General features: G+C 40.6%; 1 protein-coding gene across 2 annotated transcripts; it reads left to right on the forward strand.

Annotated features, from left to right (window-relative positions):
- The first annotated feature begins 214 nt into the window (after nt 1–214).
- man1b1a (mannosidase, alpha, class 1B, member 1a) lies at nt 215–21,222 on the forward strand. 2 transcript variants are annotated; one of them, XM_072662155.1, is made up of 15 exons: nt 215–564; nt 1,848–1,985; nt 5,230–5,338; nt 5,820–5,986; nt 7,072–7,208; nt 7,758–7,870; nt 10,124–10,315; nt 10,429–10,577; nt 10,986–11,174; nt 11,444–11,634; nt 14,385–14,505; nt 14,815–15,009; nt 15,956–16,087; nt 16,963–17,085; nt 17,270–21,222. In XM_072662155.1, the coding sequence occupies exons 2-15, from the start codon at nt 1,884–1,886 to the stop codon at nt 17,474–17,476; spliced, it is 2,127 nt and encodes a 708-aa protein (XP_072518256.1). In that variant the 5' UTR covers nt 215–564; nt 1,848–1,883; the 3' UTR covers nt 17,477–21,222. The 2 variants fall into 2 exon arrangements, with proteins under 2 accessions (XP_072518256.1, XP_072518257.1); XM_072662156.1 differs by lacking the exon at nt 16,963–17,085.
- The last annotated feature ends 1,176 nt before the right edge of the window (nt 21,223–22,398 follow it).

Genomic DNA, 22,398 nt, shown 5'->3' on the forward strand with positions numbered 1-22,398 from the left:
GTATTTTTAGCAATATAGAAATCGTTCCAAAGGATCAGTGTTGAATAATTAATTTATACAAGGATATATATTTTAATAAAATATAATAAAATTGTTTTAAATGAAAAACTATTTGAATTAAATATGTATGTAAATCATGTGGCATTGTTGTGGTTGTTGAGCGGCCAGGAAGGTGTTAAAGAGGCGCATGACGTCACCCGTGCGCGGTCACGTGGCCTGGTCAGGCAGAGCTGTGCGTAAACATTAACATGCAGCTTAGTTTGCTCTGGATTATCACCCACAGAAAGCGCTGCCCCTCATCCGATTACCAATAAACCCCCTCTGGGGTGTCCGAGGGGCTCTCTCATCTTACAAACGGACACGTAGCGGAGATGCGGGTCATGCTATGCTCGCTAACTAGCTAGCTGTTTGTTTTCTCTCGTGCACACGCTCGGTGGGTTTGCTGGCCACTAGCTGGATAGCTGGGTTAATGACCGCAGAGCACAATGAAGTGGCTGTAGTAGGGTTAGGTCACCTCAGTCGACTCGTTGGTCACAACAGGATTGGCAAGGGGCTCCGAGAAAGGTAAGATTTGAGCTCACTTTCTGACCACCCACACCTTCACAGTCCAGCTAAGAAAGTGAAGGTGCAGGCAAGCTTGCAGACACACACACCCTCTTTTCACGTGATACTCTACATGCCCAGCTGAATGTATACACCCCTTCCAGTAAATCCAGCTGCATTAAAGTGTACCTATTTCTGACACTGATCTGAAGTAGCTTGTATAATCTCCATAGAAAAGCATTGGCAGTAGAATGGGACCACCTGGAGCAGCTCCACACGAGCTTATACATTCTCACAGCAACTATAGGTTTATAAAGACCCCCGGTATTGAGCTGTGGAGCAGTGACACAGTGCTCTTTGGAGTGATTGAGCTCAACCAATACCTTAGGGATGATGACTATGAGTATGTGATCTAATCATCCAATGTCAGTATCTGACCTCACTGGTGCTCTCATGGCACAATACAGTCAAATCAATTAAACATCCAGCTCCAAGCATAAGCAATAGGAGTAGAGGCTGTTACTGCTCCAAACGGGGAGCAAACCTCTGATTGATACCCTTGATATTACAAGAAAAATTGGATGAGGTGCCTACAAACACACATATCTTCAGCCTTGGAAAGAAGGCCACTGTCTTTCACCTTTCAGTAGATGTGATATGACCAGTACCTGGCATAAAAAAAAAGGGAGTGTATAATCTCCAAGGCCACTGTTGAAGAGAATAACATTGACTTATTCCCCTTTAACTGACCTTAAAATGAGCTCTCTATCAAATACTCATCATCTCAGTGATCATTGATAATACAGTAAACAGCCTACTTGACCGATCTCAGCCTGACACACTGTCAACCAGCCATTACTAAATCCATTGTAAATCCAATAAGCTCAGGTAGGTATGAAAGAGAGCCAGTTAAATCCCAGCCAGATGGTCTTACTGTGGCTCCTCAGAACCTTTCATATTGCTCTGGCTAATGCAGGAAAATATCCTCGCCTCTTTTTAGGATGAGAACAGTACAGCTACATTTGTGGCCTCTAGCAGCTCTGCCCTCACTGTCCTAGTGTATAGGAGGTGGTAATTAATCTCAACAACACATTTGTTTTTGCTGTACTACTCTCATTAGAGGCCTGCAAAGTGTTCGGTCGCTGTAGAAACAGTTGTCAATCTGCTTGCTTTCACCCTCTTTATTCGGAGCTCAGCCTCTGTAAGGAAATGCATATGGGCGTGTCTCACTCTTCTCTTCTCTCTCTGTGTCTGTATGTGTGTCTCTCTCTCTCTTTCCCTCTCTCTCACTTTTTCTTTATCAGGCTCAGTATCTGAAAGCTCTTGGCTCTGTGTGAAGGATGTACTCGCCCCTCAGGAAGGACTTTGTGTCTCTGACGCTGGGAGAGCAGCACAGCCACAGCTACACCAATGGAAAGCACCGGAGGCAGTCGTGCTGGAGGGTCAGTAAGATAAATACTTTACCTCTAGCCCCAGCCACACCTTTAAACCAATGGTTGTCCGCTCCAGTCGTGGGATCCTCCTGCCCTACACATTAAAAAAAGAAGTTTCTTAAATAATATTAAAAAAAAAAATGTATTTTAAGTAGTAGTAGAGTGTATTCAGAGTGTACTTTTCATTCAAGTAGCAGCACAAAGTACTTTACAGACAAATCAAAACAATAAAATGTGGAAATTAGGAGTGTTGATAGAACTAAAATAAAATGAAATGGTAAAATATGGATGAAAAGCTGATATGTGTCATTTAGATGAGTTAAGTGTCTAATAGTGGAATTGATTTCCACAATGTAGAGTAAAAGAGTAAAAAACAAGGCCTCTCTACTGTTACTGCACTTTTTTGCATTTGTAGAATCAGCAGATCTAAGATTGCTGGTCGGGACATAAACAGACACAGTCAGTCACTAAAGAACTTTCAAATCTCTCCTCAGAAATAAAGGTAAACAGTGGAGTTCTGTAATTACAAGTATGTATTGCTTTTCTTGCTTATCAAAAGAAAAAAGGGGGCGAGGAATAATAAATAGCTAAATAAAGAAAGAAATAAAAACAAATAAAATCCATGGCTCTTCAGTTCACATACAGAACAATTCACATATAGTAAATGTACAATCAGAACAGAGAGGACAGAGCATCCTTATGAAGTCAAGCCTTTCAAAACAGAGTGTTGTGCCCTCTTATTTTTGTTTTTGTTAGGACTGGTGGTTGTATAAATATTGGCGGAAGATGTGGCATTATGCAATATTACAATACTTCAAGAAATGTTGTCAGTATGTCACAGTATTTACTTTCTCTCTCGCCTACGATAGGTTGGCCAAAAGAGAACAAAAGAGCCAAAAGTCCAGTTATCCAGAACTAACAATGGTGTATGTGTAGCTCAGCAAATGGGCTTCAGCTTTGCTGGAATGAAAAACTTCCACCACCACAGTTAGGATGTTTGTCATGATGTTCAATCCAAACAGATCAGAATGAACTATTCAGTTTACAGGTTAATCAGCTGTGTGTTTGTAGGAGCATCAAGGCAAGACTGTGCATGTTTGTAAACTTATTGAAAATATTTTGGCTTCTTACATTTTTTCCTGCCAATTAATCCAACTGTTCGCCACTCCCCCTAGCACTAGCTCTATACTTCCGATACTAGTAGGGTATGGATCACATGTCAGACACATGATCAGTTGTGCCCTCTCTGCCTCTGGCCACTGATGGCAAAGCGGCATGACTAGAGATTCGAACTCATGACCCACGGGCCATAGCGCATTTTTTACTTCATGAATCTGGTCCAAGGTGTACTTGTGCCATGCCTGCTCTGCAAACACAAATCAGTGAAAGGACCTACTTCTGTGCTGCCAATTACAGCAAATTGCTTGGAAAATTGCTGTTTTCCCCCTTTTAAACTCTTCTACTGGTGTGTGTTCTGGATCATCTACTAAGCAAAGTCTAATTTAAGCCTTCTCACTAAGACGCTTCAGCACCACTTACTTAGAACTCATGATTGTTCAACAAAATAGTGCAAATGAGCCTACCTGCTGCTCTATTATTATACATTTTGATATGAATGGTAAGATAATCTCTCTAGGTGAAAATTGATTTACCCTTTCGCTTTGCAGAGAAGTTTGGCTGATTGCAATTATGCATTGATTTTTATAAGCACATGTCTAGACGTCTGATTTCTTGTTATTTTACAGTAATTTCTATCCACATTAGTGATAGTTCCTAACATGGGTCTAAATCAATATGGATTTGGGTTTCATGTGGCGTGAGTGTAATTGCCCCTGATATGCACATCCAGCATTGCATTTAAGATGTTGTAGCAGGATTATCCTGCATATTCACGATACAGAGTAATGTAGTCAGATCCAGAACTATTTGGAGAGTGACACAGTTTTAGCCATTCTGCCTCTGCGCACTCTGTATCCCAGTGGGTTTGAAATGAAGCAGTTAAGATATTGTCATTTAACCTTAATTAATTCAGTTACAGTCACAGCCATTTTTACATAGTCTGTCCATTTTCAGCCTCAAAGGTAATCAGAAAATTGACTAATAAGCAGTTTAATGGTCAGGTGTGACCTTTTCTGTCGTGATTTCATAACAAATTAAGGATACAAAAGGTCTGGAGTGGATTACAAACATTTAGTAGGCTTTTATGGGAACTGTTAGAATGTTGTACTGAGAGACGATAATGCAAGTCAATGAGAACATCAGTAGGCTGAAAAAACTAAAGGTAAGGAAGGTAGATAGCAGAAACTTTAGAAGTAGACAAATCAACACTTTGGTACATTCCTAAAAAGAAGGCATGCAGCGGTGAGCTCAACAACACCAGTAGGCCTGGAAAACCATTGGACATTACAACAAGAACTACAGCATCTATTCAAACCTCTCTTAAATAATAAGAACACTTATACTATTGTCGAGCTCTACAATCCAGACACATCTTCATGAACTTAAATACAGAAAGTTTATCTGAAAATGCAAACCACTGGTAGCACAGTAGAGCAGAAAGACCAGATTAGACAGATAGAAGGGGAAAAAATAAGCCTAAACACCCTTTGGTACAAGATTCTTTGCACAGATGAAACCAAGACGAATTTGACTATGGAGAAGATCTGAAACATAACACATCATCTGTCAAACATGGTGGAGTCACTGGCAGGAGCATGTATGGCTACCAGTGGAACTGGGTCACTAGTATTTATTGATGATGTAACTGTTGATTAGATGTAGATCTAAAGGTCTGTAGTGAGTAGAGCTCTACTTTCTGCTCAGATTAAGTCAAATGCTTCAAACCTGAGAGGGTGGTGCTGCACAGCACATATTGGTAGAAATGTCCCAAGAACCTCTTAAAGCAAAGAAATAGGATGTTATTAAATGGCCGAGTCATTCATCTGACATCAGTCTAATTGAGCAGCTTTTCACTTACTGAAGACAAACCTGAAAGTAGAAACATCTGTATTGCATCTGTATTAAAAATAATCCTTCTATTAATAATTCTTAGTTTGTCCAACTACTTTTGTCCTGTGAAAATGGACAGACCAAGTCAATATCTTAAAGCAATATCTTGTTAAACCCATTGAATCTAAGCCTACATTTTATTTGCAGTGTGCAGAAGCAACATTAGTAAAAATGTCACTGTCTAAAGGCATATGGACCTGGCTGGACTCTTGTGTTTATTCCATTTCTGTGTATGTCTTTTCAGAAATGGAAGCAGTTGTCCCGGCTGCAGCGCAGTCTGATCCTGTTTCTGCTGGCCTTCCTGGTAATCTGTGGAATCTTCTCCTACCCCACCCTCTCAGAGCAGTGGAGAGGTGCCTTTTGTTTTATCTCCTTGTTATTAGAAATATAATTTGTTATTAAAAACAGAAGTATTGAGCTTTGTTCGAAAAGTCATACAGGCTGAAACACTGCTTGTAATTCTGTCGTTAAATAGTGTCAATTTTCAGATGTCAATTGAATGAATTGATGCAACAGATGGAGTAGTGCATCGAGGAGAAGAGGAACCAAAGCTAGGTTTTCTACACACTGTGTTTTATTTGTGTAATTATTCTAAAGGTTTGTGTATTGTTTTTACGAGCAAAGCACACTTACTTCCCAGATAAATGTTTCTGGCTGGCCTAAGACTTTTGCACAGCACTGTAATTGTGATATTGACAATGCTGTATTGTTCTCGTGTTTGTGGTGTTCTGGGACGCCCCTGACCATTCATTTAGTTTAGAGACTAATTACTAAGGCATAGCTCCTAATTTCCTAAATTAAGTTTTCTGTCTCTGTTGTTTTTTTTTTTTTTAGCTCTGTCTGACCGGTCCATGGGCGAGGACTGGGATGAAACCGAGAACCAAGGTCTCCAGCCCATCCCTCCTGGTCTCCTCCCGAAGGTCGTCCCGGGAGTCGTACAGGAGGAGCCGCCGGAACCACAGAGGCCAAACATCCCCGTCCTGCCCAAACCTCAAGCCCTAGTCAGTAACATTTGTCTTACTTTTCATCTATTTCATCAAATGTTTGGGATCACATAGCCAACAAATGCTTTAAATGTGTTGAATAGATTGTCTTTGTCATTTCTTATTATTATTACTGATCATTACATATTAAAATAAAAGGCTGCAAAACAAAGGAACTGAGACAGAACAGCTGTCAATAGCGCTGTCTTTGGAATAATGCCATACCCCCCACATTTTATCCCTTGTCGTGAGGCAGGTACTCATCAAAAATCAAATCTTTCAGCTGTTTAAAACCCCTTTGGGACAAAAGGTTTTACATTAAAACAGTAAACATTGAGGCTGTGTCTACAGTGACTGACTGTATGCTACAGTAATTTTACAATAGGGTGGTAAACGTTTTCTTTGTACACTAGCAATGCCCACTAGGAGAGTAATCACTTAACTCATCTCCTCCGATACATGCAAAGCCAGACACTGCCTCTTTTTAAACTGATAACATTTTTGGGGGGATTTTCCGCAGCAGTAAGCTAACAGACGCCTGTGCTCACCAACATTGTTTAAGAATGTTGAGGAGAATACGCCACATACCCACTTGGAGAGGCATGGCCAATTGTGCTCTCTTTGACTCCGGATGATGATGGCAAAGCGGCATGGTTCAGGATTCAAACTCGCGACCGCTGGGCCATAGTGGCAGTGCATTAGACCGCTGAGAGTGGATACACACTTTAATAATTTGCTTCATTATGTCTGTATTTTACAGCAGCTTTGAATCTTGCTTAACCAATAAATCCATTTTATAAAAATTGTTTGCATTTGTTTAATCAAGTTATTATTCATGCAGAACCTTCTCTTACTATCAGAACATGGCACTTTGATCAATATAAAAAAAAGTGAGTAATTAAAATATTCATACAATTTGTAAATTATTCAAAAAAGCTGTCTTTTTTGTTACAAATAAACTGAATATTCTCAGAAATAGAAACATGCCCACACACTCTTGATGAGCTGTTTACTTTATACTGTATTTTGTTATTTAATAAATAAATGAGTATGTATGCTGTGGCTCACCATGTTTTGATCGTGGTTTGACTCCTCTCTGGCAGAAGAAGCCTCCAAGCAAGCGTGGTCCTCCAGCCATGCAGAAACGAGGCAACGTGTCAGACTGGCAGGTGAAGGACCAAGAGGAGCCACCCTTCAGACGAGATGAAGAGCAGGAGAAAGAAACAAAGACAGTCATTAGGTATGGGCTTGATACATGGAAAGACCTTGTGTGAGATTAGATTGGTAAATAGGCCTTGTTCTTGGCTTCTAAACCCCTAAAAGGCGTCTTGTGGCCTGTATTTCCATTTTTATGTTGTTATTGTGCCCATTCATAAAAGAGCATTGCTAAAATGGTTTTCCTCACAACTTGATGTAATTTGTATTCCTCATATTTAAAGCATATTTCTCTGTTGGAATAATCATTCGTTCACCTCTTGCACTTCACTAAGGCATAAAACTGCATTAAAAGCCATTAAGCAAATGAATAATGTGATGGTCTTGTGAAGGGACCCTACTAAGTAAAGTTCTAAATTGATTTTCAGGCTCTTGGATTGGATTAAATCAGAAGTGGTTCTGTTCAGAACAGGCCAAGAGGAAACCTCCTATAAATGCCTCTCCATATCTGTGTCCTCTAGCCTTAATAGTGCTTTATCATGCTCTTTTGAAGGCCTGTAAATTGTTTGGATTTTTGTTTGGTAATTGTAATGTGATTCTGAATGGTTAATTATTTGTATTTGTCATTGTTCAGCTGGAGAGGGGCCATGATTGAAGCGGAGCAGGGAACTGAGCCACAGCCCTCAGCACATGCCAAGGAAGCAGCAGGGCAGGCTGAGGTCGAAGGGGCTGCGCCTTTACAGCCAGGTAGGAATCCAGCCTTCATGCTCAGTCCACATATGTACTGGAGCAGTGCTTTTCTCTCTTTCTAAACCCAAAAATAGATTAAAAAAAAAGATTTGACCTGAGTTTTAGTTTCACCGCTCCAGATTACGAATCCAGGACCAACTGTAGCGCAACAAAATCTGAATATGGCAAGGCTTCTAATGAAGACCTGACTACCACCCATTGAAGACTGAGCTTTTTTACATTACATTGAGAACTTGATTAGGAACACTATATTAATACTGGCTAGGGCCTCCCTTTTCTCTAAAAACAGCCTTTCCATCACAAGATGTTGGAAATGTCCCTTTGATATTTTGATCAGTGTTGAAACGATTGTGTCACACAATTGCTGCAGATTTTTCAGGAGCGCCTTCATGCTCTCCCGTTCCACCACATCCCAAAAGTGTTCTGTTAGATTCAGGTCTGGTGACTGAGAATGCCGCTGAATAACACTGAACTTATTGTCATGTTTATAAAATCAGATTGAGATACTATTGCTTTGTGACATGGTGCATCATCATGCTGGAAGTAGCCAATAGAAGGGCAAAGTGTGGCCATCATAGATCATAGTACATTATCAGTAACAAACCCAAATAAACTTTAGCATTCAAGTGATGATTGTTTGGTATTATCAGCCCAACGTGTGCCAAAAACACATTCCCTAGACCATTACTCCACCACCCAAATGTAGAGGTGTTCAGATGTTCCTAAAGAAATGCTCTATCCAGACATCTATTTGTAGGCACCTGCGCATCCAATGATTCCTGAAATCAAGGGCTTGTCTTACATTTGAGTAACATCATCTACTCTTCTGGGAAAGCTTCACATTAAACATTGGAGCTTTGCTGTGAGGATATGAATTCATTCAGCCACAAGAGCTTTAGTGAGGTCAGGTACTAATATTGGATGATTAGTTCTTGATTATGAATGCTTCTCCAGCCTATCTCAACTGTATTAGCTGAGGTTCCATCATTCCAGAGAGGGCAACCTAACGCCAGGGGCCTCATACCCCTCTAGCAGATGCTTGGCTTTGGCAGCTCATCTATGACTGCTTCAGAGAGTCCTATTCTTTTGGCACAAGCTGTTTATGCACAGTTGAACGCCTGTGTCAGCAAAGGATGCATTTTAAAGTGGCTGTAATTCAAGCATTTCCCTAAGAGTGTGCAGATGAATGTAAAATTGCAAAGACAAAGAAAGATCTATGAATTTGTGTGCTCATGTAATATTTTAAGGTATAAATGCATAGAATTTCACAGCATATTTAACCTGTGGTATTTATTAATTAAGTAATTGTTTATTTGTTTAAGCACATTTTCATATATTATAAGTCTGATAGAAAACATGCTTTCTTGAATATTTACAAAAAACGACTCTAAAATACACTACATGTTCAAATGTTTATGGACACCCCTCCTAATGAGTGCCTTCAGCTACTTTAAGTTGCACCCATTGCTGACACAGATGTGTCACAGTACACACACACAAAGCTTGTCTAGTCCCAATAGAGAATTATGCCCAATAGAAAAGGTCTCTCTGAAGCAGATAAACATGAGTGTGAATGTGTGGGAGGTATGGGCTAGAGGGACGTTAAGCCCCCCAGCATTGAGCCAGCATCAACCATAATCCTGACACTCTTGTCGCTGAATGCGATGAAATCCTCACTGCAATGTTCCAAAATCTAGTAGAAAGCCTTCTTCCCTGGGCAGTAGAGACAGTTACTCCAACAAAAGCAGAATAACTCTTTTTTTTTTTTTTTTTTTTTTTTTTTTTTTTTTAATACCCTTGATTTCAGAAGAAACAGTGAATGAGAAAGTGTCCCAGTACTTTTGTCCATGTAATGTATGATAAAAATAAGATTCTTATATGATTTTGTTCTACTGGAAGCATATTGGATATTTTCAGCAGGGCATAATGTATTTCAGGAGTAACGTCAAACCTGATCAAACTTGACATGACATCGCCAGGTCCTGCCAGGCTCAGCCAAATATTTCAAGCTGTGGTCTGGCCCCTATTAGCAGCAGACAGAAGCAGCAATTTCTCTAAATCAAGAGTTCTCCAGGGTATTTCACAGCCTTTATGAGAGAAATCAAGATGCAGAGCTTGCTTGATTGCAGCAAAGTCGCAGATGTGGACCTCAGTTAAATAGCTGTCCTCCATCAGATAGCATCCTAACACCAATCATGATGGCTTTTATAGTCTCACAACTCATAATGTGTTTGCCTTTGACTCCCTCAGTTTCTGTGAAGCCTGTGGATCGGGCAGAGGCTGTGAGGGAAGCATTCAGACATGCATGGAAAGGCTATAAAGAGTTTGCTTGGGGTCATGATGAGCTGAAGCCCATCTCCAAAACCCATGGGGAATGGTTTGGCTTGGGCCTTACACTGATAGACGCGCTTGACACTATGTGGATTCTGGACTTGAAAGAAGGTAAGACAGCCGCAGCCTCTCTCTGTCAGTCAGGTAATGCACAGCAAATCTTTTTTGGCTCAGAAATCCATCTGGCTGTTCTTCTCTCTCCTCCTTTATTTACCCTCTCTCAGAGTTTGAAGAGTCTAAAGAATGGGTGGAGAAGGAGCTATCATTCTCCAAGAATGTGGACGTGAATCTGTTTGAGAGCACCATCCGGATTCTCGGAGGCCTTTTGAGCACCTACCACTTGACAGGAGACACTCTGTTCCTGGAAAAGGCTGTCAGTAGCCCACATACAGCTCAATCTTTATGTTGTCTTTTATTGCGTTGCTAGTATCTTTGCAGATGTTCTGGGAGGAGAACAACATTAAAATAACCTTAGGCGTTAAACAAAGCTTTCTGTTCTTCAGAGTCACTTAAATTGCTTTAAGTGCTTTGCAGGAGTATATTGAAACACTCAATCTGTTTGTTGTCTTGGAAAGATCTAGATAAATACTCAATCCTCAATCTGTCAGGTTTACTTGAGTTGCTGTTGTATTTGCAGCTTCCCAAAAAGGAAATTCAGCAATTGACTGACTTCTGTTTGCTAGTTATTTAGGATCGTTTAAAAGTTAAATGGTTGAATGGTTTAAGTGCTTTGCAGGGGTATTTCTGAATGTCAATCTGCCTAATCTCTTTGTTCTCCTAGAAAGACATTGGCTCTAGATTAATGCCTGCCTTCAACACTCCGTCCAAAATCCCTTTCTCTGATGTAAACATTGGGAAAGGCACTGCTCACCCCCCACGTTGGACCACTGACAGCACTGTAGCCGAGGTCACCAGCATTCAGCTGGAGTTTAGAGAGCTCAGCCGGCTCACTCAGGAACCGCAGTACCAGGTACGGCCAGCAGGGGTACTACTTGTTGCCTTACAGTTGTACTTGCAATATTGTAGTAAATGCTGGACAGTGAATTACAGAAATTGGGAGAATATGTTTTAGATAAATATTTAGCCAGAAAATGGTAATTCATAATTTCTTTATGATTTCTGCTGCATTAGAAGGTCCACCTAATGGACTAATGTAAACTTTAGTTCATTAGGTGAGTTTCTTTTCTTCTGTTTGCGTCTGTGTGCTATTTGTGTGTGTATGTCTGTGTTCGTGGTCAGAAAGCAGTGGATGAGATAATGAGACAGGTCCACAGACTGGATGGAAAGCATGATGGCCTGGTTCCCATGTTTATCAACACCAACAGTGGAAAGTTCACCCACCGTGGGGTTTTCACACTGGGAGCCCGTGCAGACAGCTACTATGAATACCTTCTCAAGCAATGGCTGCAGGGTGGCAAGCAGGAGCCTGAGTGAGTTTCTTTCACAGCTGATGAAAATCGGTTGGAATTTCTCTTTTATTAAGAACTGCCCATATAATGGAAAACTAAATGTTTCTTTGCTTGTTTTAAAAACAGTTAACATGTTTACTAATCCCAATAGTTCCAAAATTTGATACAATAGATGTCCAAATGTTTGTAAACACTCCTGATAAATGCATTCAGCTACTCTTAGCTGCACCCTCTGCTGACACAGCTTTGCAAATGCACACACTGCTTGTGTAGTGCCAATAGAATAGGACTCTCTGGAGCAGATAAACTTACACGCATTGGCACTATGCCTAATGCCAGGTGTGGGCTAGAGGAGTGTAAAGCCCCCCAGCATTGAGCTGTGGAGCAGTGAGAACTGTGTTCTCTGGAATGATGGTGCGCTCCATCCAGGACTTTTGGGATGAGTTGGGGAGTTGAGGATGAGTTAGGGTGGTGATCATCCAACATCCTGACCTCACTAATGCACTTGATCCTCACAGCAATGCTCCAAATTCTAACAGAAAGTCTTTCCTGGACAGTAGGGGCAGCCACTCCAGCAAAAGCAGGAGAGACTCTTTTTTTCCCTCAACAGCCTTGATTCAGGAAAAAAAGTGAATGAGCTGGTGTCCCAATACTTTTGTCCGTATTGCAGATTTTCCAGAGGTCCAACAGGACTGGCTGCAGTGCTACTCTGTCTAAACTTATCAGTTTGCTTTATATGCATAACAGAGCTAGTTTGTTATATATATCTGACTTCAAGACAATAAAACACAAATTCTAAAGGACTAAGCTGTAATTCTAAGGGATAACCAGAGGGAAAATGGTCATATAGATATGAATAATATTAATAAAATAAAATTAAACACCTGTCAAGCTTGCAATCCTAGTTGAAGTCACTATTGGATTTCAATACCCATCACCCTCACAAAGGAAGATAATGGAGATATGGGAACATGGTGCATTCCATTGCCTGTTATACACTATTGAATATTGCTAGAATAAGCGCATTGGCTCCTCCTCACTGTGCCCAAATCTGACTCTGTGTGAAGTGCAGTGTTATCAGCGGCTTCAGCTCAGGGATGCTGCTGTGCTGTATGAAATGGTGAAAATGCCTATTATTAATGTCTGTTTATCTGTCTGACAGTCTGTCTGGCTGTCTGGCTGTCTGTCTGTCGTTCTTGATGAGTAAGACCAAGGCATTTGCATGCGCGCCACCTCGCTGTTTCACACCTGGTTGTGATCGGCCTCCCGCCAGCACTTACATCACACTCGGTCGCTGCCGGGAGCTGCTCTGAATCTGCGCTGCTCTTTTTTTTTTTTTTTTTTTTTTGAGGAGTCACCTTGAAATATTTCTGTAGATAGAGCAGAGCAAAAGGCTTCAATGGAGCTGACACTGAAAATCCCCCCATATATAAAGTAACTGAATGTGTATTACTGCCCTTTTCATGAGGTTCATGAGGTTATTTTTAGATCAGAATTGATCTAATGACTAATACAAAAGCAGACAAGCCAAGGTCGTCCTCATAGCTGTATTAGTCAGCTAGTGGGACTGTTGTCCTTAGGCTGAAAAGGCACTCAGTATGCTGTCTGCCGTAGGGAGGCAAGAGGTACGCCAATGCCCCACTGTGGGAGAGATTTCTGAATCCTGTATAAGAGAGTTATGGGTTTTATTTAACACAAGAGAAGCAAATAGACAGCAACTCATGATTCTTCTGCCCAAAGTTCCAGAACTCCTGGTCGTTGTCTAGGTGTTCTCTGGTAGGCTTTCTTCCTTGCACACCTCCCATGGAAATCTAACTTGTTTGGTATCTTTCTTTCTGGAAGATACTGTACTTTGACATCAGCTGTATTAAGAGCTACCTGTAGGTCTTGTGATGACATTTTAGGATTGTTGGAGAATTCTTTACATATCTTGGGGTCTGCTTTTGTGCTGTACTTGCTAGGACGGCCTGGCCACGTTGACACCGTTTCCCACTTGTAAATCAGTTAGTGGGCCGTGGATCATTTCTGATTGTTTTGAGATCTTTTCAAAGCCCTTCCAAGACTCATCGGCATCTACAACCTTCTATCTAAAGGCCTTCGAGATCTCTCTGGAACTTGCCATTGTAAAAAAACTCTCACTTCCACAAGCAAGAGCAACCCTAACTAACGTTTGAGGTTTAAATAAGACAGGCTCCTGCAGAATTCCACCTAATGGGGTGTCCTGTTTTTAATGGCTAATACCATTCCATCACCAGTGTTGCTGATGTTTTGAACATTGTTTACACTCACTGGCTACCTTCACACACACACACACACACCTACTCTGTGGAAAACTAGAACTTTTCCGTTCACAGTTTGTGTCACCTGTATCACCCATCTTCTAGTACTTCATTAGTGTTCAGTTTCTGACTACCGGACCTGTTAGTGGACTAATCTCCACTCAGCACTACCCTGTTGGCGTCACTTCTGTGTTGAGAATGTGGTCCCTTTCCATTGATGGATGGGGTAAAAGGGGTGTTGGTCAGTTGTGCAACTGTTAGCAACAGTAAACCTACAGAGTGTATCTATATGGTAGGTGTGCCTGATTTTAATATCAATAGACTCATTTGACTTGTGGTGCAATGGCTCGTTTGTGCCTCTAGGAGGCACATTGTACCCAATTTGATGGCACGTGCATAGGGAGTGTGTCGCATTGTGTATAAGTGTGTATCATTAACGTGTGTGTGTGTGTGTGTGTGTGTGTGTGTGTGTGTGTGTGTGTGCGCATTTAGGTTACTAGAGGACTACCTTCAAGCTGTGGAAGGGGTAAAGAAAAACCTCCTTAAACAGACGTCCCCCAGTAAACTCCTGTTTGTAGGCGAGCTGTCGCATGGACGACTCAACCCCAAGATGGTGAGAGATTTAAAATAAAAAATAAATAAATAAAAAAGACCAGACTGGCTTTAAGTCCAGAGTTAATCTATAGGCTAGTGGTGTTTGAGGCAATCTGATTATTTAATCCCTGGCCTCAAATTCAGTATGCTTAATGAAGCCAGTGAAATTGACTTGCTTATGAGGATGAAAATAGACATTACAGGGAGAGATTAGATTGCCTGTGACTTTGACCTCTCCATCATCTGTTTTTTTTTTCCCTTTTTATTTTTTCTATCCCGTTCTCATGCTTGCTCTCCACCTCCCTCTATCCCTTCTTCTCTTTCCCAGGATCATTTGGTGTGTTTCCTGCCTGGCACACTGGCTCTGGGAGCCCGTAATGGCCTTCCAGCTGACCACATGGAGCTGGCCGTGCAGCTGATGGAGACGTGCCATCAAATGTATGTGCAGATGGAGACAGGGCTGAGCCCCGAAATCGCACACTTCAATGTACAGAACCACAACGGCCGTGATGTAGACGTCAAGGTAAGGCATTCTGCAGGCGACTGAGTATCCCTGACTATATATCCCTGAACAAGTAAAAAAACATTTTGTTCTGCTACCATAGCCACATCTGTAGGCCTGAAGCTACAGCATAACCATGTTTCCACGATAACCTCTGATAGAGATAAAATACTGAATCTGAAACTCTAAGGCCTTATAATAGCCTATAAATAATAGAAGCTCATGTAAATCTAGGCATGCTGGGATCCTTACACACCTGCCTTAAACCACATTATGTCAAGTAACTCTGTATGATACATAGTTGACTATAAAATTGGACTAAAGGACAGACTGCATTTAGGCTTCAGCTACTGAGTAGAGCTTTACTCATATGACAGTTGTAGAACTAGATCTTCCTGGAAATATATCATTAATTTTTGCAGTACAATTAATAAAATGCAGACATAACATCACTTAACCATTCTGCTGCAGTACGCTAAATAGATCTTCAAAAATTGATGAATTGCTTTGAATATTGATCAGATCTAAATATTTATTTAAAAAAAAAATGACATCTCAATATCACACTAGTTTTAGCGATATATTATAGCTGTGCTTTTGCCCATTTTACAGATGAATGTTTTACAGTCAAAAGACACAAAAGCAAGACTATTTAAGATTACTCAGTGACACTGTATGGTTTAGGTGTTTAAATGATTTAGACATGCTCTTTGCACAGAGCTAATCTTGGCTGACTACAGTTTGGGTAAGGACAAGGACTATCGCTTTTAAGGGGTTCTTTTATTTATTGTCTTTACAGTATTTTAAGTATTGTCTAACACTTCACAGAAGAGGGGAAAAACCTTCTTAACTTTGAATGAAGGTTGATGTAAACATATTTTCAAGTCATCATGAAATCTTGACTTGAACGCAGCGATATACTGTGTATCTTTTACCTGATTCACAAGGGTACATTTTTTTTGTGCAGCCTGCAGATAGACACAACCTGTTGAGGCCTGAGACAGTGGAGAGTCTGTTCTACATGTACAGGTTTACCCAGGACAGTAAATACAGAGACTGGGGCTGGGAAATACTGCAGAGCTTCAACAAGTACACCAGAGTAAGTCTGACATCAAATCAACAATCCCCTTACTCGTCAGCTGGTACGCTCCTCACTTACGATCAACTACTTCACCTAGTGCACTCTTCACTTAGACCACTTTAGCTGGTGAACGCCTGACTAGCAACTACACCTCTCTGAGACTGTATCAGCTTGTGCACTTCTTATTGAGACCACTTTAGTTAGTTTAATTAGTTTAGTTAGTTAGTCAGTGCACGCTAACTGAATTAACAACTGCACCTCTCTCTGGGACCACTTCAACTAGTGCACTTCTCACTAAGAATACTTCAGCTAGTGCACATCTAACTGGCTAAAAACTACGTCAGATAGTGCTCTCCTCACTAAGGCTACGTCAGATAGTGCTCTCCTCACTAAGGCTACGTCAGATAGTGCTCTCCTCACTAAGACTACATCAACTAGTGCTCTCCTCACTAAGACTACTGTAACTAGTGTGCTCCTTACTAAGGTTACTTCACACGTAACTCAATAACAACTACTTAAGCTAGTGCACTTCTCACTTAAACTACTTTTATAGTTTACAACCGCTGAAGCTACTTTAGCTAGTGCACGCTCACTAACTTAACAACTAAACTTTACTGAGACCACTTCAACTAGTGCATCCCTCACTAAGACGACTTCAGCTAGTGCACATGTAACTGACTGACAACTACTTTTGCTGGTGCACTCCTCATTGAGACTACTTCAGCTAGTGCACTACTCACTTAAGCTGCTTCAGCTAAAGTAAAGTTTCTAAAATTTAAGTGGATTTCGTTAATCCATTTTTTCACAGGACCTTACGTACAGTGTGTCCTTGTCTACTGGAGCTGTTGTGACAAAACGGATACTTTTTTTTTCGTTATTTTGTCTCCTTGCAGCTGTCTGGGGATTTGCTCCCCTTCCAGGCAAACACACAGTCTTTTCCAAGGACTCTCAAACCAATGAGTTCTGGACAAGAACGCCTGCCAAATGCCGTAAATGTAAAAGTCGTCCTTTTAAATGTTCGTTTGACTTTTCAGTGAATTATTTTTAATTAAATATTTTGGAAACTTTGAAACACTACACTTGATTTGTTAAGGTTCTGTTCTTCAGCTCTTTTATGTTAATTATTATTTGATTTATTGACAGTAATGGGTAGATTATTCTTATTACTAATGTAATTGAGCCACACACTCTTTCCGGCAGGTGCCCAGTGGCGGCTACACCTCCATAGGAAACGTGAGGGACCCAGTGAACCCTGGCCCCAGGGACAAGATGGAGAGCTTTTTCCTTGGGGAAACGCTGAAGTATCTGTTTCTGCTTTTCTCCGACGACCCTGAGTTGATCAGCCTGGATAAGTATGTGTTCAATACAGAGGCCCATCCCCTCCCCATCTGGCCCTCTGCCTCCTGACCGCAGCTCCAGCTGCAGGCACTGATGCTTCCACACGGAGGGGGAAACCTCCACAGTTCTTCTTGAGACAGATACTGTATCGGAGGTGGGCAGCTCAGCACGAGTTGTCTTCTTCACACAGTTCGTTGAACAGAATTGCACTTGCCTTTATCTGTGCATATACTAGTAGGATTTTCTGGTGCAGAGAGGGTCTGAGAAGTCCAACAGGTCTGTACTTCAGCTATTCTAAGGCATGGGGTGAACAGGTGAGGGGACCCAACAGGTGAGGACATATGTTTGGACTAATTAAAGATATGCTAGAAAATAAGGCTGTCCACTTTGAGAGTTATCGTCCAGCCAGTTATAAGATAAAACTGTGACCTAAGGCATCTGTTGACTGTTGAGTGTCTTTTGCCATCAGTGTTTTGGAGTGTATCTCAAAGAAGTCTCACTAAAGAAATCACACACTGTGAAAATTGCCAAGCACTTTGATGTGAAAATGGAGGGTTGAATTTCTTTGTTGAATTTTATTATTATTTTTTATATAATATATAAACATACTTGTGTGCATTGGTGCAGTTGATGTTTGCATTTCGTCATGTTGAGTCTACAAACTCTTACACTAGGGCCCTGCAAATGCATTAATGAATATTCCCTTTATGAGATACGGGCTACGTTTGGGACCATATTGAACGGTGAGCTGTTTATTTTTAGAGTTATGTTTATTTGGTGCTTTTGAGGCCCCTGAGATTTTATGCGTTCCGGTTTATTTCATCTGACATTTTTAGCACTTTAGTGAACGCCAGTGACTTGATTTAGTAGGACTCCCCACAGAGCCTCTTGAATTGCTGTGCTGTAGTGTATTGTGATCAACGGCTTTGCCAGCTGTGAGACCAGACTCCACAACAGAACCTAGGGTTCTTTATTCTTGTAGTGACAAAATACTCCTTTTAAAACTCATTTGGAGATCTGCTTTGAACCATTTTTATCACCATTTTTCAGCAACAGTGAGCAACTGCTATTGTCTACTGTAGTAGTTCTCAGGATCTCTACCACAAGACACACATGGGTTTACACTGGGATATTTTACTACTACTTCTAAAAGGTTTTTGGGGTTTTTTTGTTTTTTTTCTTCTTCAATTCTTTTAGAATTTTATCTACATGTATACATTGGTGCCTGTCTGCAAAACATTTGGACAATTGTTCCAGTCCATAGGTGTTTGGGCGGTGACACAATTTTTGTATTTTTGATCTGCACACCACCACAATGAAATTAAGGTGTGATGGGAATAGTAGTGTAGATTTTTAGCTTTAGTTCAAGGGTATTAACAAAATATTGCATTAGCATTTATTACAGTAGTACCTCCATTTTTTCATCCCCAAAAGTAAGTGGACAGTTGCAAGCTGGTAAGCAGTTCCCCCCCCCTCCTCCTCATTATTTCATGACAGATTTAGGGAGTAAAAGGTCTGGAGTAGATTTCCAAACTCTCAATTTTTGATCCAAAGAGTTGTTGATGCAAGTGAAGCAAGCCATCATTAGGCTGCAAATAAACCGAAATGCTGTCCTTTGAGAGAGAGCAGGCATATTAGTTAGGCATATGTAAGCATTAAAGCCTTCATGAAAGAAAATACAGAGTATTTATTTAAGACGGAAACCACTGGTAACACTCAAGAACTGAACGATCCGATTAGGCTGATAAAACATCTAAAATAGCCTGTTCTACATAGATTTTGCAGCATGAATAGCAGCATGAATTCTGAAGTGTGTTGGGCTATACTTTCTGCTCAGATTCAGTCAGATGAGTAACATAGAGAGATGAGTAATGACCCAAAACATACAGTAAAAGCAACACATAAGCTTTTCAAGGCACAACTCAACTCAGTTGAGGAGCTTTTCACTTACTGAAGACAAAACTGAACGACAAAGCCTCTCAAGTAAGTAAAACACGGTTTTAGACTTTGAATCCACATATAAAAACTACTCATATATATGTTTGTTTATAGTAGTTATGTCCAATTACTTTTGACCCTATAAAATGGAGGGAATATGTATTATATGGCTTTACTTCTTAAACTGTTAAGGCCTTTCAATTCCATTGTGGGGATGTACAGAGAAGGATTTACAGAAAAAAGAGCATCTGTGTCCAAATATTTATGGACTATGGACTATGGGCTGTATATATATATATATATACAGTGTGTTTTCTGCTGTAAGCCATTTTACGTGCAGTTGTTCTGTGTTCAGCTTGAGTTTCAGACTTTGTTGTGGCTCATGTGTCATGCCTTTGTTTACCCTGTCATATTGTGTTGGCTTATCTGCTTGTGGTCACGCGTGCTGTCGTGCAGTCATGTGCTCTAAGCCTCCTGGACCTGTCAGACTATGATGAGATAAGCCGCCAGCAGCATTGCAACTTTCTCTACGTTTATTGCGGCGATGACGGCCAATCCATGTCCCTGCACCGTAGCATCTTCTCCACCCAGCTCCTTCCTACCTGCTCACAGCAGCATGGTGGCAAGTTTGACGTTTGTTTTTGTGCCTTTTGATGTACAGAATCCTGAAACTAGTGCGATAAAGACTGACTGCTCTGCATTTCTGGCGACTAGCATTTGTGCTTTGCTGGCATGCGCTCTCAAAGAAGAAGCTGTGAGGGGAGACTTGTCTCAGGGTTCAGATGCTTTTAATAGTAAGGTGTTCTTGGAGAGTGTGTGCAATAGGCAGTCTGAATAATACTTGATGATGTGAAAGATTGTTATTGTTATTTTGAGCAGGTCTCTTAGCGTGTTATTTAATGAGCAACACTTTTAAAATAAGGGTGCTTTAAATGATTCTTTAAATGATGCCGTGGAAGGTCCAATACAACCAATGTATGCATCTGCATTGAATCTATGCCATAGCCTATGTGTAGCTGCGTATCCTACGCCATACCCTACAAACCTCCCCTCCCCAGACTAGCAGTGTTTTGGCTGCAGAGCGCCGCAGACACATCTATGCATAAGTAAACGCTCACAACAGCATAGGTCACTTGCACAGGCCACACTGTAGACTCTACATTGACTCGATGCAGAAGCATAAATTTGGCCTACAAACAGGTTTCTTGTTGGAAAGTGGTTCTTCTATGGCATTGTTCAAAGAACCACATGAAGCAAATAATGGACAGCTAATCTCTGGAAGGGGCTAGATTTATTATAATTGGTCATCGGTCCATGAACCAGCAACAGAAGGAGATTAGCTTAACCCCTTGAACCCTACGTTAATGATTCAGTTATTAATCCTAAGGTGAAACTATTGATTTTGTGGTGTGCCACAGGGCTCTATGCTAGGGCTTATGAAGTGGTGTAAATTATAATAGTAATGCAGTGTAGGCCTGCATACAGGGTTTAAAGGGTTCATATAGTACAGCAGTGTGTTTGTTGATAGTCTCTTTTCCATGTTGCATTATGAATATCACAGTTTTTATCATTTACATTGTATCTGCTTTCAAAGGGAGAATGTCTTGGGCTATATTATTCATACATCATACAATCAGTACATTCCACTCTTTAGATGTTAGTGAAATTCATAAAATCAAACTCCCAGCTCCCTCTGCTTATTCCTACTTTAGGGAATCTGTCTTGCTTTTCTTATTTATTTTTGGGATGCTTTGTCCTGCTTAGCTTTGCACCTCATTTTTATATGGCATTTTTTTTAATCCACTGACTGAAGCTTTGTACGAAGTCCTGTAAATATGTGTTGAGATTCTCTACGTCATTTGATTCCAAATAAAAGACTGACCTAAGTGAGTGTGTTCTGTTTGAGTGGGATAAGTGTTAACATTTGAGGACGATTTTCTTTGTGGATCTGCATCACAGGATGAACCAGGGCTGGATTATTCAGCTCAAACACTGCACAGCTGTGTCTTATTGGCACTGGTGTCAAGCAAGAACAGTACTGCTTTTGAGAATTGAAAAAATACAAATGTACAACATTTTTTCCCCTCGTAAAATAAGTAAATACTATATTATTTTACAACTTCTTATTGTGAACATATTTTTATTGCATCAAAACAAAATGAATTTGTTTGCATTTGTGATGCACAAGGTTTTAAACTGTCAGATGGTGCAACTGATCAAGTATATTATTAAAAAGATTGTTTAGATAAACTAAATTCCATTAAATTTACTCATAAAAGTCAAAAGATACCAAAGATGTTAGATGATGTGTGACACAACTAATTAAAAAGGAATTGAGTGGCCAGTCGATGACCTTTCATAAATATTGAATAAAGGTTTGAGTTGTGGTGGGCAGGTTGGTTCTGTTTACCAGTCGGATGGTTTGACTCCAGGAGAAAAAAAAATAATAATAAAGAGATATATTCACCAATCTGCCGCAACATTATCACCTTCTGATATTAAAATAATATTGAGTAGCCACAACAGATCTGACCATTCAAGGCATGGATTCCACAAGACCTCTATAGGTGTCCTGTGGTGTCCAAGACGTTAGCAGCAGATCCTGTAAGTCCTGTAAGTTGTGAGGTGGGGCCTTAGGTGCCCAGACTTGTTCATACCAGAAAACCCACACAAGACCTGCCTGATGTTTTAGAGATGCCCTGGTCCACTCGTCTAGCCATCAGTTTGGCTCTTATCTGGCTCAGATCCGTATGCTAGTCTGTTCACTTGCTGCCTAATATGTAGATCTCACCCTTTGACGAACACCACTGTGGATGAAGATAATCAGTGTGTTTTATTTCACCTGCCAGCGGTACTAAAGTTATGTCAGGTCAGTGTATATACTGTATATTTATGAACTATAGTATATTTCGTAGCTTTAGAGCAAATGGTGTCCAAGCATCTCGCAGAATGTTTTTCTGTCCTCTTTAGCTTAAAATCTAATGATAAATTGAACAGTGATAATCACAATACAACAGTTGAGGTTTGTACTATAACGATATAGTACAAATATA

This window comes from Salminus brasiliensis, chromosome 18 (genome assembly GCF_030463535.1).
Source record: "Salminus brasiliensis chromosome 18, fSalBra1.hap2, whole genome shotgun sequence".
Lineage (NCBI taxonomy): Eukaryota > Metazoa > Chordata > Actinopteri > Characiformes > Bryconidae > Salminus > Salminus brasiliensis.

Coding starts and splice junctions, on each gene's coding strand:
- man1b1a (XM_072662155.1), top strand. CDS start 1,884: ATGTACTCGCCCCTCAGGAAGGACTTTGTGTCTCTGACGCTGGGAGAG. Junction 11,635..14,384: donor GGTGGCAAGCAGGAGCCTGA/GTGAGTTTCTTT, acceptor GTGCGCATTTAG/GTTACTAGAGGACTACCTTC. Junction 17,086..17,269: donor TAAAAGTCGTCCTTTTAAAT/GTTCGTTTGACT, acceptor TCTTTCCGGCAG/GTGCCCAGTGGCGGCTACAC.